This window comes from Durio zibethinus, chromosome 5 (assembly GCF_047325235.1).
Source record: "Durio zibethinus cultivar Kanyao isolate XHJ-2024 chromosome 5, ASM4732523v1, whole genome shotgun sequence".
NCBI classification, from domain to species: domain Eukaryota; kingdom Viridiplantae; phylum Streptophyta; class Magnoliopsida; order Malvales; family Malvaceae; genus Durio; species Durio zibethinus.
The window spans coordinates 31,518,161-31,536,847 of NC_143166.1; the positions used below are offsets into that span (position 1 = coordinate 31,518,161).

General features: G+C 34.4%; 1 protein-coding gene across 1 annotated transcript; it reads left to right on the forward strand.

The window, feature by feature from the left end:
• Positions 1 to 11,603: 11,603 nt before the first annotated feature.
• On the forward strand, positions 11,604 to 13,598 carry LOC111282813 (uncharacterized). The gene is made up of 2 exons (XM_022871069.2): positions 11,604 to 12,296; positions 13,293 to 13,598. The coding sequence occupies exons 1-2, from the start codon at positions 11,712 to 11,714 to the stop codon at positions 13,362 to 13,364; spliced, it is 657 nt and encodes a 218-aa protein (XP_022726804.2). The 5' UTR covers positions 11,604 to 11,711; the 3' UTR covers positions 13,365 to 13,598.
• Positions 13,599 to 18,687: the final 5,089 nt, after the last annotated feature.

The window sequence follows — 18,687 nt, forward strand, 5'->3', positions numbered from 1 at the left end:
TCACGGACCGTCCTAACCGTTGTGTGACGGGATTTGCTCGAGATGGGGAAGGCAAAAAATAAGGAAGGATCCAGATCGAGATCGAGTTTCTTAAAGCACGTATGAGACCCAAGGATGGGAGCCACGGCGGAGTGTGGAGTATGCCTCAATTTAGTGTCAGGTATAAGGATTGTTCGTTGAAAAATTCTAGAATGCCGTAAAAACGTGTTACCAATAGATAGACACAAAAGAGTCTAAAACAGCCCAAATACAGATAAGGTCTCACGAGTTATGCTTTCTCTCAATGAAATAATAGATCATACGATATTTGAATGGACGTTTTCATCCAAATCAACTTAAGATAATTCGATATCTGAACAAATAATCAAAAAATTATAAGTCAATCTCAAGCATACAAAATGACATATCGAGGTAAAATGGGAACATTCTAAGGTGACTTTAGCATTTTCATATATATATATATAATATTTTATTAATATCAAGAATAGTAAATCGAGTCTTTCCACTATCGTCAAACTAGAGAGGTAGCCCTAGATGAGCGATCTAACACATACCTTAACCAGTAAAGCAACCCAACAATACACCGACTGCTTACTCCCTCTAAAAAGCAAATGAAATTTTATAGTTATCCTACCTATAACCATTACAATGCTTGAAATAAGGACACTTTTCTTAGCACAAATCTACCCTCCCCTTTGGCACTTCTACTCGATCATGGCCATATACATGAGTGGCTCATGATGACCTATGCCCAGTCATGACTCTATACAAGGTTGACTCATAACAACCTTCTTTACCTATTCTATGGACGTCTCTGTCGACTTGTTGGCCTGAAATTCTTCAATCTTTCGCTTGAATGCTCGGAGCTCATAATCTCTTTTCCAGCTAGTTTCTTCTGATCCTAAGCCTTCCCACTTCACTAAATATTCATGAATTATTCTTCGAGATACCCAGGATACCCTGTCAGTTAAAATCTCTTCAACTTGACGTTCTGATGTGGCTTCATGGTGATGGCAGCCCTTGTTGACTCATTGCAACTTGCATTTATGGGATCTACATGGCATGGCTTTAAGTTACTTACATGGAACACTGGATCCACGTTCATCCATTTTTACGGGTCAATTTTGTAAGAGGCATTCTCCATCTTGGAAAGGATCTTCACTGAACCCTTATATTTTTAGACCAACCTACGATCTCGCTTCTTTAGGAACCTAATTTGCTCAGGCAATAGTTTGACAAGAACAAGATCACTAACTTTGAATTACTATACCTTCGACCTTTATCTGCCCATTTTTTCATGCACTTCGATGCTTTCTCCAAGTATGTTTATGCAATTTTTGTATTTTGTCTTCAATTCTTTGCTAAGGTTGAATGCTCATGGATTTTTTCCTCCATACGACTCAAAGGATATATGTGGTAGTCTTGGTAGTTGTCCTATAACCACTTTAAATGGACTCTTGTTTGTGAAAGAACACTTGTTGAAATTAAAACAAAGCTGAGTTACATCTAACAATGAAAGCCAATTCTTCTGATTAGCTTGAACGAAGTGTCTCAAGTACTCCTCTAACAACTTATTAAATCGTTTAATTTGACCATCGATTTACGGGTGATAACTTAAAGAGATGTTGAATTGGGATCCCAAAATCTTGAAAAGTTCTCTCCAGAATGACCTAGTGAATCTTCAATCCCTATCACTAACAATGTTTTGAGAAAGGCCTCAATACTTAATTACATGTTTAAACATTAGTCGGGTAGTGTCTTCTATAGTGCAATACTTTTGGGTGGGAATGAACATGGCATATTTCGAGAAGTAGTCGATCACCACTAGAATAGACCCAAATCGTCAACTTTGGGAAGACCTGATATAAAGTCAATGGAGATACTTTCCCAAGGTCTAGTGGGTACAAGTAGTGGTTTAAGCAAGCCTGCTAGTTTTTTCTTTTCAACTTTATCCTGTTGGCAAATGAAACAAGTCTTAGTATAATCCATCACATCTTACCATATATGAGGCCAATAATAGCCTTGTTTCAGTAGAGCCAAAATACGTTGCCAACCAGGATGACCCACATATGGTGTGTCATGGCATTCTTTCATTAGCATTTGTCTCAGACTTCCTGTTTTTGGCATGAACAACTGAGGACCCTTTGTCAATAAAACCCTATTTTCCTACCAAAAGTATTTGGATTTTCCTTTTTTTACTAGCTTAAAGATGGTACTGGCTTATGAATCTTTCATCAGATTATCTTCAATTTGCTTGCGAACATCTATCGTGATTTTACTAGCCCTCATTGGGGCATTCTCCTAAGGGCAACTAGCTTCACTCGTTTACTTAATGCATTTGCTACTTGATTGATTCTTTTAGCTGTGTGCTCGAAACAAAATTTAAATTTGACTAAAAATTCTTGCCATTTAGCTTGTTTAGCCGTAAGCTTTAACTGGGTGGGAAAATGAGTTACTATCGCATTGTTCATCTTCACAACAAATTATGAACCCAATAAATAGTGTCGTCATGCTTTTAGATAATGAATTACTACTAGGAGTTTCTTATCTTGAGCCGTATATCTCTTTTCAGGTTCAATCAGCTTTTGACTTTCAAAGGTTATTGAGTGTCGTTCTTGTAGGAAGACTCCACCAATAGCAAAATCAGAGGCATCCGTTTGAACTTTAAAAGGCTTCGTAATGTCAGGGAGAGCCAAGATAAGATCTTTCATCATAGCTTCCTTTAATCCTTCAAAAGCCTTTTGACATTCGTTTGTCCAACACCATTTATGCTCTTTTTTCAATATCTTTATAAGGGTCGTGATTCCACGAGAGTACCCTTTCATAAATCTCCTATAATAATTGGTTAATCCAAAAAATAAACGAAGTTTAATGACATTGTTTGGTGTTGCCTACTCCTTAATAATCTTAACTTTTTCCATGTCCATTCGAATATGGCTTAAGGAGTGGATTCGTGTCTGAGCAAATGCATATTTCTCTCTTTTGACATACAGCTGATGGTCTTGTAGTCTTTGAAACACAAGACGTAGGTGCTCTTAGTGCTTTTCCAGGGTAAAACTATAGACCACAACATCATCTAAATAAATGACCACAAACTTGTCAAGGTAGTTATGGAACACCTGATTCACCAAGTTATAAAATATGATAGGGCCGTTAGTCAAACCAAAAGGCATAATAAAAAATTCGAATACACCATACTGCATTACACAAGTGGTTTTTGGCTCATCTTCTTCGGTAATTCTAACTTGATGATAGCCAAATCTTAAGTCCAATCTGAAGAAGTACTTGGCCTTACTTAGTTGATCAAATAAATCTGTAATTAGTGGGATGGGATATTTATTCTTCACAGTGACTTTGTTCAAGGCCCTATGGTTCATACACAACCGTAAACTCCAATCATGTTTTCTTTGAAATAGTACAGGTGCTTCAAATAATGCTTTTGATGGTTTAATGAAGCTGGCTTGTAAAAACTCATCTAATTATTTTCTCAATTCAGCCAACTCGGGCAGAGCCATGCAATATGAAACTTTAACTGGTGGCTTGACTACTGGAAAAAGCTTAATCTCATGGTCTACTGATCTTTGAAGAGGTAAGACTTTGGGCAATTACTCTGGCATCATATTTTTAAATTCTTCTAATACCTTTTTCATCCCATTAAGTACCTCTTCCAACTTAAACCCTTTTTTTGTAGATTGGCATGGCTATATAGGAGGGCTTCCATCACTTTACCCCTTTATTGAATTGTAAGGTTGAAATTATTTTTTTCCCATTTTTATGAAGGATCATGGTTGGTACAATACACGGGCGTTCTCCCAAGAATCATAGACAACTAGCAGTGGAGATTGGGATCGCCTAAGCTAATATCATGAAGTTTAATCCTAAGATAACATTAAAATCATCCATGGGAAAAATCATGAAGTCTACATTTCCTTTCCATGGCCCCAACTTGGTCATCACACTCTTAAAGCTCCCACTGATCGTAAAAGCTAGTGAATTAACCACTTTCATTTGTCCACAGTCTTTATTAACCTGGAGACCATACTTTTTTACTTCTTCTAGTGTGATGAAGATATCAATTACACCCATATCTATCATAACCTTTATGTTTTTCTCATTTACTATCAGGTCCACATACATCAGACCTCTCTCAGGTTTTTTCTTTATCATGTTTAGTTAGGTACGAAAGGCATTAAGGAATCGTGTTGAACCCATCATAGCTAACTCATTTGCAACTTCTTCGATTGTCTTGAGCATTTTAATGGACTTTTGAGATAAGACTCTCAAAGCATTAAAAGCACATCTATGTGGGCATTTGGCCACTTGATGCGACCCTTGGCATAGAAAGCAAGTTAGCGGTTACCTCAGTTTGAAAATTGATGCGTTGTTTGCCTTAGGTTGGGTATTGTCTCAACCAAAAGGCCTCCTATCAAATCCCCCACTAAAGGGCCGGTCTACTTTAGCCATTTTTCCTCATTCTTAAAGTTGGAGTTATTGTCACCTGATGAAGGATTCTTTAGTTTTAAGTGACCATCATCAAAATCATGAAGAGGTTCGGTAACAGCCATGATCGTGGCCACATCTTGCACCTTTTGTCTTTGTAATTCTGCCCTGGCCCAAGGTTTGAGGCTCTTAAGGAAATAGAACATCTTGTCCATTTTAAACATATCTCTAATGTCCAACATCAAGATAGAAAAGCTCCTTACAAACTCCGTACTATTTTCGTTTGTCCCAATTCTCGCAGCCTCTTTCGGGCTATATACTCCACATTCTCAAGGAAGAATTGGTTTTTTAACTCTTGCTTAAGATCTGCCCAAGTTTTAATTGGGCATTCGTCATTTACAAATTTTGAATGCCACCACAACTTGGCATTACTACCAAGCTATATTGAAGCCATTACAACCTTATTCTCTTCTGATTCTGTGTGCACAGCTCAAAAGTATTGTTTCATGTCAAACAAGAAATTTTCAAGCTCTTTGACATCTTTTGCCCCCTCATAACATCTAGGCTCTCGCACTTTAGCCCTTTTCCCTTTTTTCATCGAGCTAGAATCCAACCTAGCCACAGCCATTCAAAGAACACTCACTTGGGCTCTGAGCTCCTCAAACTCTCCTTAGAGGACATTCAAAGCATCTTTGGTCTCTGCGCCTAAATTATGTAGGGTATCAAATAACTCCCGCTGGGTTGTCTCGATCTCTTTCAATTGATCATTAGTTACCACATGAGCTTTTAGGGTAGCCATCGCGGCCTCAAGCTCTTAAATCTTTTGTTGGTCACTAAATCCACCACTCGTTGCCATTTTATCAATTCTCTAACACTTCTTAATCGTACTCTGATACCACGTGTCACAGGCTATGCTTTCTCTCAATGAAGCAATAAATCGTGCAGCACTTGAATGGACGATTCCATCCAAGCCAGCTTAAGATAGTTTGATATCTAAACAAGCAATCAAGAAGCCATAAATCAGTCTCAAGCATACACAACGACATATCGAGGCAAAATGGGAGTACAGCAAGGTGACCTCGGCATTCCTATATATATATAAAATATATATTTTATTAATATAAAAAATAGTACATTAAGTCTTTCCACCATCGTCAGGCCAGAAGGGCAGCCCTAGATGGATGATCTAACATATACTTTAACCAGTAAGGCAGCCCAATAATATACCGACTGCTCACCCCTTTTAAAGAGTAAATGAGATTTTATAATTGTCCTACTTATAACCATTACAATACTTGAAATGGGAACACTTTTTCTTAATATATGAGATCTACCCTCTCCTTTGATACCTCTACCTAATCATAGCCCTATACAAAGTTGGCTTATGGCGCCAGACGTGCAAGCATAGAAGATTTCAAAAAGGTTCGAGCACGACTATTGTAGCATCCAAATGAGGAAGACTTAGAAGATAATAGTATCCAATTAGAAAAAGATCTGAAAGCGACTAAGCGCGGAATTCAGGGAGAGTGTCTGAATGTTTCCAAACCTAGGGCTCAGCAAGGAGCCTAGACACCATTCAAGTAATAGAACATAAGTCACAAGTGCCAGTAAGTCACATAAGATATAGTTGGAGACACATACATAGAGATGGGGGATAGACATAAGAAAGTCTTTGTAGGGACGTTATGCAATTGTAAATATTAATCAAATAAATATTGCAATTGCCTTAACTCTTTCTTTCTTAACTTTCTTTCAAACTCTTAAAAGCTAGTTAAATTCCAGCACAAAGACTAACCACAAGATCTGGGAAAAACTAATTTAGACATATTGGACATTAATTACTGTCTAAAACCGCACGGTTATTAGGCTTAAACTCCTGGCAACTACTGCCGATACTACTTGCACAGTCAGTTTTGTTTTGTTTGGCAACTCCTGGCCCTGTGACACTTGAATAGTCAATTTTGCTTTGTTTAAGTTTAGAAGGAGTGGGGACAAAAATATGAGAAGAGGGAAAGGGAAAGGGATTAAGACTACTGAGATTCTATGATCAATAAAGCTTGCCATGTCTGCTTTTAAAGTGCCATCTTCCAGTCAAACTTGGTGCCCTTTACCGTCCGTTAACCTTTGTGAGATTTTGATTTTGTAATCAATCGAAGTTGATTATGTTTTACTTTGTTATTTGTTGCCATTGATTATCTTGTTTTAGAATAATAATCATAGCGAGAGTTTCCCAAAAAAGTAATAATAATATCCGAAATTTCTTAAAAACAACATACCATCCCCCGAAGACAAAGATTGTTACCATTTTGGTGATAACCTGTTTAGTACAAATTTTGGAAGAGAAGCCATTTATAAATAACTAGAAAAATTCCAAAATCTTAGAATGATCAAGAACATGCATAAGCTTAGAAGGCAAGGCACCAGTAATATTTGCATTAAAAAGTCTACGTATTTGTAAATCCAGAAACAAAACCCTTAATAATGTACTTCTGTACCGCAAAGAGCATGGTTTTCCTCAGTATCCTCAACAGAGATAGGCCCCATAAACATAGGTGGTTTCCTATTTTGCAAATTGACTCTCTCTCTAGGATCCTTCAAAGAAAGTGAGGAATAATCAACCCAACAATTTCAAGAAATCCGACCCGATCTTTCCCTCCAAATATCTTCTTCAGCTTCTCATCACAATTTATAATTTTCTTGTTTTCATGGTCCTAAAGAAATGCCAAGAAGCCCAGAAAGAACCAAGTTAGTTACAGGTTTATATTGGTAATATGATGAAAGATTAGGAGCATGAGTATGAATTCAATTTCTACAGCAATGAACGGAGGACAAAGAAACATGAAGTTCAAACCCTGGAAACTAGAGTTCAAGATAACTTTTGTTCACAAACATAGTTACATGCATCACTCACAAAGTTATCTAGTAGAGATCAGCTCAATTACAAATTCAAATGTCTCTCAAATCATACGTGGTACATTTCTTACATAGAAATAAGTATTTGAGCCATCAGCTTCCAATAAAGGCTTCTTGGCAGTAGTCCAAACTCAAACAGCATAAAACCTTGCATAACTTTAATAGGTCATTTTGATGAATGCCCCAAAGGCAGGCAACAGCATTGACTCTTGTCAAGGTATTCGTTTTCTAGGCTTAAAGCTTTTCTTTCAGGGCAAAACTTAAACGAAAATTTTTTAAATGAAGTTGGTAAAGTTTCTAACAAAAAATAATTCAATAAAAACTTGAATAAAAAATTTAGATGGATAGATTGATAAAGTTAAATGAAATTATCAATAATATATTAAAAATTATTTAAAATATTATTTATAATTCAAATTTAATCTATTTTTATTCAACAATAAAAATTATGTTAAAAGTTTACTATAAATGTCTACCTAAAAAATATATTAAAATTTATTAATTTTTTTTCAAATTTTGTATACCTACATAACAAAACCTTTCAATCTATTTGATTTTAATTTTCAATTTTAATTTTCATTTAATCATTTTTAAAAAGAAAGTTTATGAACTCCACTTAAAAATCTTCATCTAAACCTTTCTCTCTCTTTTATCCAAGAGAACTAACTGAAAGTCCTTCGCCAACATAATAAATATCCCACACATTCAGTGGCATTAGCCATTAATAAAACCTCACCTACTCAAGATAACTCATAACAACCAAGCCCACAGTGAGTTGTAATCAAAGAAATTGGATAGTTATTTTGATCAACTTTAAATATAGAAACTCATATACGAAACCCACAGTTCCCAAACAACCAAATGAAAGTAAGAACCCAATAGAACGCCTCTCAGTCTAATATCTGTATAGAAGAGAAAAGAGCATCAACCAACCAGCAGCATCAAAAACAGAAAAGGGTTTTATTCAAAAGACAAAACCCATATAAAAGAAATGCGAAAGCCAAGATATGCATTCACAATAACAACAAATTGGGATGAAAGTAAAACCCATTCAAAACCCTTATACATTATCAAGAACCAAACACAGGAACCCGTTTTAGGTAATATAGTTTAAAGAGGAAAAAAAAAAAAAAAAAGGGAAAAGCGAAAAACCAAGGGAGCTCGCCTTAAATTATATATTTTAAGCTACGAAGCTAACCTTGGACCCTAAAGGGATGAAGCCCAATTCTGTTCTAACTAAAACCCAAACTCGAAGCAGAGAAACAGACGTCTGAGATCGAGTTTGAGGTTGTTACATTTAATTGACATCAGTAGTTTTGATTAATTAAGCCACATGCTTTTGCAGTTGGAAAAATCAAATGGCATAAAAGTCTGCTGCATTTCATGGGTGAAAGAGGAGATCAATTTGTATCCTGTACGGAAAGAAGTGTATGGGCCAACAGGAGGACGCTAATCAGTTGCATCACTTTAGATTTGGAGATAATGATCGTTAAACCGATGGTACCTCTCCCCTCAGTCCCTTGTACTTTAAGTTGCTTATATATGGACCACTTTAATTTCAGCTCTTTTTTTTAAAATTTTTTTAATATTAAGTTTCCAAATCTATGCACTACTCGTAACTAATTTTTCTTTCTTATAAAAAATTATAATTTAAACATAAAAGAAGAAGTTATAAATATTAAAATTTAATTATTGAATATCATATCTTAAAAATAATTGTATGAACTAACTAAATTAAATTTTAAATTCAAATATAATATATGATGTAAAAGGTTACTTATGTACTATTCATATTTCAACGAGACATGAAGAATGGAAACCCCATGCACCCACTAGTGGCATAATACTATCACATGCAATGTGCAAAGTTCAATAGTACATCTTTGAATGAAAGCTTAAAGAGTTGTGTTGATGAATTGTATGACGTGCACAAAGCTTCTTTAAAATGTTAGGTGACAAATTAAAGAAACAATAGCCAATTAGATTTAGGAACATAGATGAGAAACCTCTTTCAGTGTTATTATTTCTCTACTAGATTAAATCAAGCTAAGCAGAGATAAGAGTATCCAAGGTAAGAAGGAAGGGACCATGTTAAGGCAATCATGAGGGAGAAAGAGATGTCAAAAACCGAATGGGACCGATCAATTAAGATCAAAATCTGCACTGATGATCATGCAAATTAAAGCAGTGGCTAAATTGAAGGAGTTAGGGGAAATGTTAAAACTGGATTTATCTATAAGCAAAATTAAGCCACGTCTCTTTCTCTCTTTTATTTTTTCACAAAAAATTTAAAATAGATAAGTTTTTAATTTATCAGATCAAGATAAGATGTATCATATCCATTAATTTAAAATAAATAATTACAAATCGTGCATTCAAAATAATTTCAATAAACAATCACCGATAAAATTCAAACTCAAAATCTATTCATCATAAATAACAAACTTTAACTAATTTAATCAACCACTTATCGGTAATTAAGCCACTTCCCTCGTACCTACAAAGATACAACTTTTTTGTGCAATATTTGGCCACCAATTCCAAAGGGACACGTGAAACCAAGTTAATCATCTCCGTTAGAGATTAGGACCCTCCCAAAAATTAAGGTTTTTCTTAATTGCAGCAGTTATAGTTGGAACTCAATTCGTTTTGTCTCTCTCCTTTCATTAGTTTATTTGACATGGATTTCCTTCTGATATTGAAATTTTGGATATTTTTAAGTGTTTGATTGTTTAACTTTAACATGGAAAATGACATTTAATTGGTTAATCGTTTTATTTGAATGAAAATGAAGAAGTAAATAATAAATGTGAAAATCACCAATCTTGTAATTTGATGATAAAATGTTACACTCCTAATTTTAATAATTAAAATTTAATTTTTAATAATCTCAAATATAAATAATAATAATAATAATGAATGACCAAAAAGTTTTTTCGTTCAAAAGAGATTATTGTCAAATTTCTCATTATATTGTAGATTAACATTGAAATTTTAAAGCTATACTTCAATTTTATTTTATCTTAGTATTTATCACTTTTATTAGCGAAGTATTGCAAATCAAGTACATTTTATCCAAAAATAAATAACGAAATTAAAAGTAAAATAATAAAATTCGATATTGGCATGAAAAATATAGCAATATAAAGATATTGTTAGTAATAATCATGATCGATGTTGAACAACAAAGAACATGAACATCTTTGGTCCAAAAGCACATATCATGGCGTGACAGCGCATCTGGGCCTACGAATTGAGGCGGTGCAGGTGCTCCAACATACCAACCAAATCTCGATGATTTTTCCCCCATAACTTAGAACTTGGCGTACAAATTACATTTGCCAGTTTGCCATAAAATGATCCGGTTCATGTTATATGGAGCACGCCCCTTTATATATATAAACGTTATATATATATATATATATATATATATATATGTTTTTGTCGAAATTCCTAACCAACCGAAGATAATTAAACGTTTATAATTGTCAATGTTTATAACAGAAACAACAATACGCATGTAAATTAGGTATATCAATTTGTGACATGGAAAAAGAAAATTAGATACTAAATTCTAAGGCTTCCTTCAATTTTTGTTTCTGTAAGAACACACCATGCTTCAATTAGAAACTTTCCAACAGAACCGAAGTAAAAACTATTGCATGATTGGAAGTTGATATACCTTGAGGATCATGAAGTACTATATCAAAACGACAACAACATCACAATTTTGAAGGACCAACCTTTGACAAAATTTTTCACCTACACAAACCCACTACACTTTTTTTTTTTTTTAACAAAAGTAAGAGTAACTAACGCATCATTTAAAATCATCAAAACCACATAATAATCAAGTCCCACATCTCCCCTAACCGATTTTTTATTTGCTTTTAACCTTTTTAACGTACGAAAGTATAATTATTTTAAAATTTGACAAAAATAAATTAAATTAAAAAAATATTTTATATTTAACGAATTTATATGAATTATAATATAATTTTTTTTCATATTTTATATATATTTAAAATAAAATGAATACAATCACTAATAATCAAATCTAAGAAAACCTTAACCGGTACTGAGGGATAAAAAGTTCTTCTAATCCTTCCGAGGAAAAGCTTTGTTGAAAACAAATGTGTTCTAAATTATATAATAATAATAATTTTGTTGGATTATTATTAATATTTGGATGATTATCCAGACAGAATTATTTCATTTCTATATAAATACTACCTTCTATTCCCTCTGTCACACTCGCTTTTCAGTCCTATATATCCCTCCCTCGTTCCTTTTGCATAAGTGTGGTGCGTAGTTTAAGCAGAGAGGGTGCGCAGGATAAAGTTTACCGTCGCTTAAACATGATGCTTAATAATAAAATTTTATTTCAATCAGCTTTGTTTTGCATTGCTGTAGCTGGGGTTTTAGGCCAAGTTCCTAATAATCCTCCTACATCCACGCCGGCGCCTCCGACGCCACCAGCTTCTACCCCGCCGACTACTCAGCCACCGCCTACACCCACTGCCACTCCACCACCGGCTTCAACTACTCCTCCTGCTTCATCACCACCTCCAGTGACGGCTTCTCCACCACCAGTTTCAACCCCTCCACCTAGCTCTCCTCCTCCAGCAACTCCACCACCGGCTTCTCCTCCCCCGGCTACTCCACCTCCCGCCACTCCTCCACCGGCTTCTCCGCCTCCCGCCACTCCACCACCTGCTTCTCCTCCTCCTGCTACTCCTCCACCGGCAACTCCTCCTCCAGCAATCCCACCACCAGCTCCTTTGGCTTCTCCTCCATCCACAGTTCCTGCTCCCGCACCTAGCAAGAAGAAAGCTAAGTCTCCAGCGCCATCACCCTTGACCTCAAGCCCACCTGCTCCACCAACTGAGGCCCCTGCTCCTAGCCTCGGAGCTTCTTCACCAGGCCCAGCTGGAACTGATGTGGTATATTTTCTCTTTGTCTATCATATATCTTCCTTTTTCTACTTATTTCCACCTAGTAGGCTAGTACTAATCTGTATTTATTCTAGTCGTACATGCCACTTACCCTCATTGCACCCAGTTAGTCAATTTCTTGAAGCTTTTTAGCTGATTTGTTTTGGGGTAATAGACTTTTGAGGGGGTTTAAATTTTAAGGATGCATGAATTGTGTTGTAGCAAAAATATACAGTGTTCTAAGTTCTAATAAGTTGTAACGTGAACTAGGATCGATGTGGACAGTTTTTCTAGTTATCGTGTCTTGTTGTCTGGACTTTTTCTTGTATGGAGCAAGATCTGGTGAGAGATCAAGCTCCAGGAAGATCTGATTAGTGATAAAATAAGGAAGTCTAGGCTCTGATCTCTGACCAACATTAAAAGCAGGTAAATTTTTGTTAGATTTTCATGCTTCCTGAGCTCAAGCATCAGTGTGAGACAGATCATTGGATCTCTGTGCCTAAGAAACTGGCAACCAGGGTCGAACAAAACATTAGGTACCCATTGGCGTCGTGACATGTAGCAAAAGGACGACTGCAAAAAATTGAATAAAATTGCGCTTGTCAGCCTGTGGTTTGAGGCGCAGAATCCGAAAGAGCTTTGTTTAGCCTAGGAGGAACCGCTTGGGCCATAGCTGCACCTAGCCTTTCAGTTTATTTCGTTGGTCTGACCTGACCTATTGTCCCCGGTGTCAGCAGTTATATATCATAAATTCAGTTCGAGAATAAATAAATTTTATTTTAAATATATTAATTAAATAAGTATGATTTTTTATTAATAAAACAATTTTCAATTATGATTTTGTCATCGCAATTAAATCATACCAGTAAAATTTCATTATAATTTCATGGTAATTATGATTTTCCACTTTTAATGGATCATCAATATCTTTTGGGCTTGTTTTGTATGCGGTGGAAAATATTAGTATTATTAATTAATTCTTGTTTGTTTTAACTTTGATTGCAGAGTGGAGTAGGGAAAATGTGGTCCATAAAAAGTATGGTGGGGAGCATGGCTCTACTCAGTTTGATGCTTTAGGCTAGTCTCTCCGTTCATGTCTTAGCTATGTTTCGTTTCAGTATTGCTTATTTACTTTCGGCCTTTCCATATGTTATTGGCAGCAGTCTGTCTGACGGGGCTTTTTAGTATGCGTATTTGAGCTTACATTTCATAATTACCATATATTGTATTGTTAGGGAGATTTTTTTGAGGGGAGTTATGGGATATGTTGGTGGCCACCCCCTTCTCTCATGATTGATTTGTTTTTTAGTAGCCTCACGTTTCATTAATTACCACTATCTTATTCATTTGTTGCTTCGTCAATTTACAATGTGAAAAAACAAACAAATCTTGATAGCTAATTTTTAATCATGAAAAGGGTAAATGAAATTGATTTCTTATGCAACTTAAAACTCAACCATTGATCTTTTATCTTTATATAAAAAAAGTTATAATCCGAGAATAAAGAAAGAAATAGAAAATGTTTAAATTTAAATTTCAAATTTATTAACTATTATTTTTTAAAAATAATTGCATAAATCAATTAAATTAAGTTTCACATTCCTTAAACTTTTCTTTTTTTCATTTTAACTTTTGAAATTGGAGTGGTGGAGCATGTGGAAAGACATTACTGAGAATCATCATGAATTTACATAATAAGAGTAGGGTGGAGCATGTGGAAAGACATTACTGAGAATCATCATGAATTTACATAACAAGAGTAGGGTTGTATAATTACAGTTAAACTAATAGCTTCGTCATTAATTTATGGGATCGATCCTTTTTTCGTTGGGATATCTTGATTGAGAAGTTTGCCTTTACGCATCATAATCAAAAGCTTGAGATTCATGGGAATAGTATAGTATTAAATTTATCTTGCAAAGTTGAGTTAATTAATAGAGTTACTTTTTTCACCAAACACGAATGGATAGGTGGACATTTGTGACAAAGGAGAAGTGAAGTGACCATGAGTGCTATTTCGAATGTTGTTGACTTCGCTAATAATGTCTATCACGTGGTGGCATTCATGTTTAAGGCATATTATGATACAAGGTAATGATGAAATTTAATCAATTCAAAGTTATCTAAAGAGCTATTATCTAAAAAAAAATTATATGATAAGGATAAATTCAATATAATTAAAACTCTTGTCTATCTATAAAACTAATCTTATTTTAAATTTATAATAAATAAAAATTAATTTAAAATGGTAATATAGAATTTTAATCAAAGAGGATGATTTAAACCAGATAAGAGTTATCTAAAGAATTATCATAAAAAAATTTATCATAACAATTCAATATAATTAAAACTATTTTGTTTATATAACTAATCTTAATATTAAAATTCAAAATTATAATAAATAAAAATTAATTTCAAATAACAGTTTAAAATTTTAATAAAAAATTATCCATTTTTATTCGTTCAAAAGTTTCTTAATATCTGTGCTTTGAAATATTTATATATAAAAGAAAAATAAATATTTATTTACAAAAAAGATTATAATGTCGAAAGGCAAACCATAACTTTAAATTTATAGCCCTAGGCCCAATTGCTCAGTGACCATAAGAGTTTGGGTCGAATTACTTATGTGAAACAACCCCAATCATTTGACCAGGATCAATCGCTTCGGCTATTAGACTTTGAGGCCGGGCTGAAGCCGCATCAATCGTATCCTCCATACATGTAGCTTAAATGGAGAGCATATTGGGCTGTCTTTGATTTTAACATGGGCTTTGTTTGATATTTACTGACTCAATGAAGAAATTGAGAACTTCGTACCAGGCTGAACGCACAAGAAGATTTCTAAAACTACTCGTATCTCAGAACAAGAAGATTTCTAGAATGGCAAAAACGGTCCCATACTCCCATTCAACAATTATTGAGAAAATAAAAAAACCATTAATTTCAATCAATCATGGCATCTTCCTAAAAATTATGAATCTGCCAACAACTAGATTGGCATATGGCCCAAGCCCCTCGTCTTGTCCTTTTTAATCCTCTTCTCTAACAAATCAGTACCAGAAGCATTAACTCCCCCTTTCCTCCATTGAAGCAATGAATATGTAAGAGAGAATCGCAATTACTTGCATCTAAAGAAAACAAATATATGTTAAACAAATAAACACGAATATAAGCATACACGCACGTGCACATATACACATAATAAGATCGAAACAATACAAGATTATCCATTTTAGACTACTGAGATACGCTCTTGCTTGTTGTATGGATTGCCTTAAGGACTATATAGAAACATAAATGCGAAACTATTTTTCTAGGGTACTGTATTGCTCCATTGCTCCAGCAGGACCACCATCACCACTGCCATTAATGTGGGTTATTGACTGTTATAAATATGCATCTATTCTTTGCACTTGTGGGTGGCTGGAAACTTCCTTTGCCGACACTTTTCCACCCTAAAAGTTATAAATTGGCATTGTAAACTTTATTGCATGTTGTATATCCCACATGTATTTTGGAAGTGCTCAACAATGCCAAGCAATTTAACAACACTCCCTAAAATCCTGCTGCTGCTTCTTCTTCTGAAGGATTATGGGAAAAATTAAAAAAAAAAAAAAAAGAAACTGTAAGACAGACAAATGAGGGAATCAAAAAGTCAAAGGAAATAACCTAGAAATTGTGAAGGTTTTCATTTTCCATATTGATTTTTTCATAATCAAAGAGTTGAAATATTTAGTTTAGATTCTATTCTTTGAGTGTATATCCTGGTTAATGCTTACGCCTATACCCCCATTAAAAACAAAATTCTCCATCTCAGTGAATGTCTTTTTGTCAAGAAGTATAGCTAGGCAATGGATATAGAAAATTTCTAATATCAAAAATCAAATCCAATAACTCAATTGATTTAGATAGTCATTTTTAAAGTATGATATTCACTAAATATAAAATTCAAATCTCTTAACATCTGTCGTTTCTTTTCCTATCTCAGAGTTTGGCCTCCTTTTTACTTAAAAAAAAAACCTCAAGTCAACTTAGAATCTGAACAAAATCAGCCGGTCACCCTAGGAAATGAGAAGGAAGGTGAGCTTAACTAATCTATTTTAAACTTGCATTTCCCATAGCAGACCTGTAGGACAGATATTATTCGATCCTGTCATTTGAGGAATTGAATTGTATAATCCATTGTCTATTTTCTTTTTTTTTTTTCGCTCTTCTTAGTTCTTACCGAATCACCAAATCTCATTGGAACCCCACTTCCCAGACAGTTAAAAAGAGTTAGGACCGCCCAGCAAGACACCAACTTTTAGCCACTGGTCTAATCTCCATCCTCCTGTAATGAATAACATCAGGCCCTGAAAACCCTTCCCGAAAAGCACATGCATATTTATGATGTAACAATTTTAACATGATTAAAATGATGGAAAAAATATGAAAATGATTTGATTTAAATTTTTAATAAAAAAATGTATATGAATTTGATAAAAAAATATTTTATATTTAATATATACACACGAATTATGATATGATAATATTCATATTTTATACATATTAAATATAAAATAAATAATTATAAATATATGAATTATCAAATGTTAAAAAAAAAAGTTTAAAAACAATCAAAATTTATAATATAAAAAGTTCTTTGTCATTACACCAATATTTGTAAGAAAATTTTTTTCTTTTTAATTTTCTTAGCTCTTCTTAGTTCTTACTGAATAATTCTTACTCTAACATTCCATGCTACAAACAAAATTTTCCTTTCCAGACAAGAATGTAGTTAAGCCAATTGATTTTCATATACACTCCAAGCCAATCACAGATGATTTCCTTACTGGCTGTTGCAACTAACATGCTGAATGGTATACATCAATGATTTTATTATGTTCTCATCTTAATAATGGAATATTATTCGAAGAGTAAGATTTTTGTTTTAACGGGCTGATTCTAGCTTGAGAATTAGACCCAATTAAGAGGATGGCAAGTTTGGTGCAGCGGCCTCCTTTGGAAGAGTTGTTAATGGATTTTACAAAAGTAGATTGGAGATCAAAATCCTGTTTTTTTTTTTTTTTTTTTTTTGTGTCTTCTGTTGCTTTGTTTCACAGTTGCAACTTGCAAATGGAATGTACCAAAAAGTTTTTAGTTTTTACCATTTCTGTAACAGTTTTAATCTGTTAATCACCAAAGAATAATACCAAAGGTATTATAGTATGTTTTTTTTCACTTTGAAATCATCAAAATTTAAATCCAATCACTAAAATTAGGAGTTTAATATTATATTAATAATTCACGTGACTGTTGACTATTATATTTTACCTTTATTTAGGGGAGTACCTATAAGATAGGAATCAATCAAATAATTTTAGGAGGGTGACTGGCCATTTCTTTTTCTTGCGGCCAATTAGCCAGGAATTATGACTTTTCCTTTCAAAAAGATAATGTTAGGGTTGTTGGGATTGCACTGTCACATGACTTTGTCACTTTGGCCAGCACTTAAATGCTGAATCTTGAATCTTTGAAAATTGGACGTGAATTGATGAAATGAAATCCCTTATACGGTCGGTTGCTTCATTTATGCACTATTTCAACTTTCCATTTCACGTCATCATGAATGAAGGCATCAAGCTCCCGGAAAAGACAAATGGAGTAAAGTAATGCAAAAGCACTCATCAACGAGAATTTGACCTTTCAGAAACATCATGTTGAGGTGGAACCTTCCCTCCCAAAAGAAAAACTTTTAACAGTAAAATGAGATAAACAGCACCTAAATTAGAGTAAAGATGGCGAAAGGAAAGACAATGTCTGCAAAAGCAGGTGAAAATACTTGTTAAAACAGTAGAGCAAAGGAAGCAAAGCAAAAAAGAAGAGGATGAAGAAATGAAATCACATGGGGTTTGAGGAACTTTCACGTCGTGCTAAGTTGTAATGATAATTTCACACCCAAGCTTTGCTTTGAACGATGCAAGCCCCACTTCCAACCAATGCTCATGACTTTGGGTCCTATGGGCAAAAAAGGGGCTTTTTAACTTGAAAATTTTTACTTGTCCGAACGAAATGAATATTTTTAAAGTTTTGGAGACCCCGCCAGGAAGCCTGTTAAACCAATTCCCTGGGTACACGGTCAAGGGAAAAAGATTGGAGAAGCAGGCACCCAATGGCACTGAACTTTCAGAGACAACCTTAGATGCTGTCAAGCACCACATAAAGGAAGTTCATGGGTGCATTAGAGCTGGCTATGGCGGGATTTAGAAAGCTAAGACAATTGCTGGAGACCCCACCCACGTAAAGAATATCGTAGAATAGATACTCGTGTCAAGGTTTGAAGCATTAAATATTCACAAAAAAGCGTTAAGGGGAGATTAATTTAGGTACTATTATAATAAGCTTGGCCATTCGCAAC

Coding starts and splice junctions, on each gene's coding strand:
- LOC111282813 (XM_022871069.2), top strand. CDS start 11,712: ATGATGCTTAATAATAAAATTTTATTTCAATCAGCTTTGTTTTGCATT. Junction 12,297..13,292: donor GCCCAGCTGGAACTGATGTG/GTATATTTTCTC, acceptor CTTTGATTGCAG/AGTGGAGTAGGGAAAATGTG.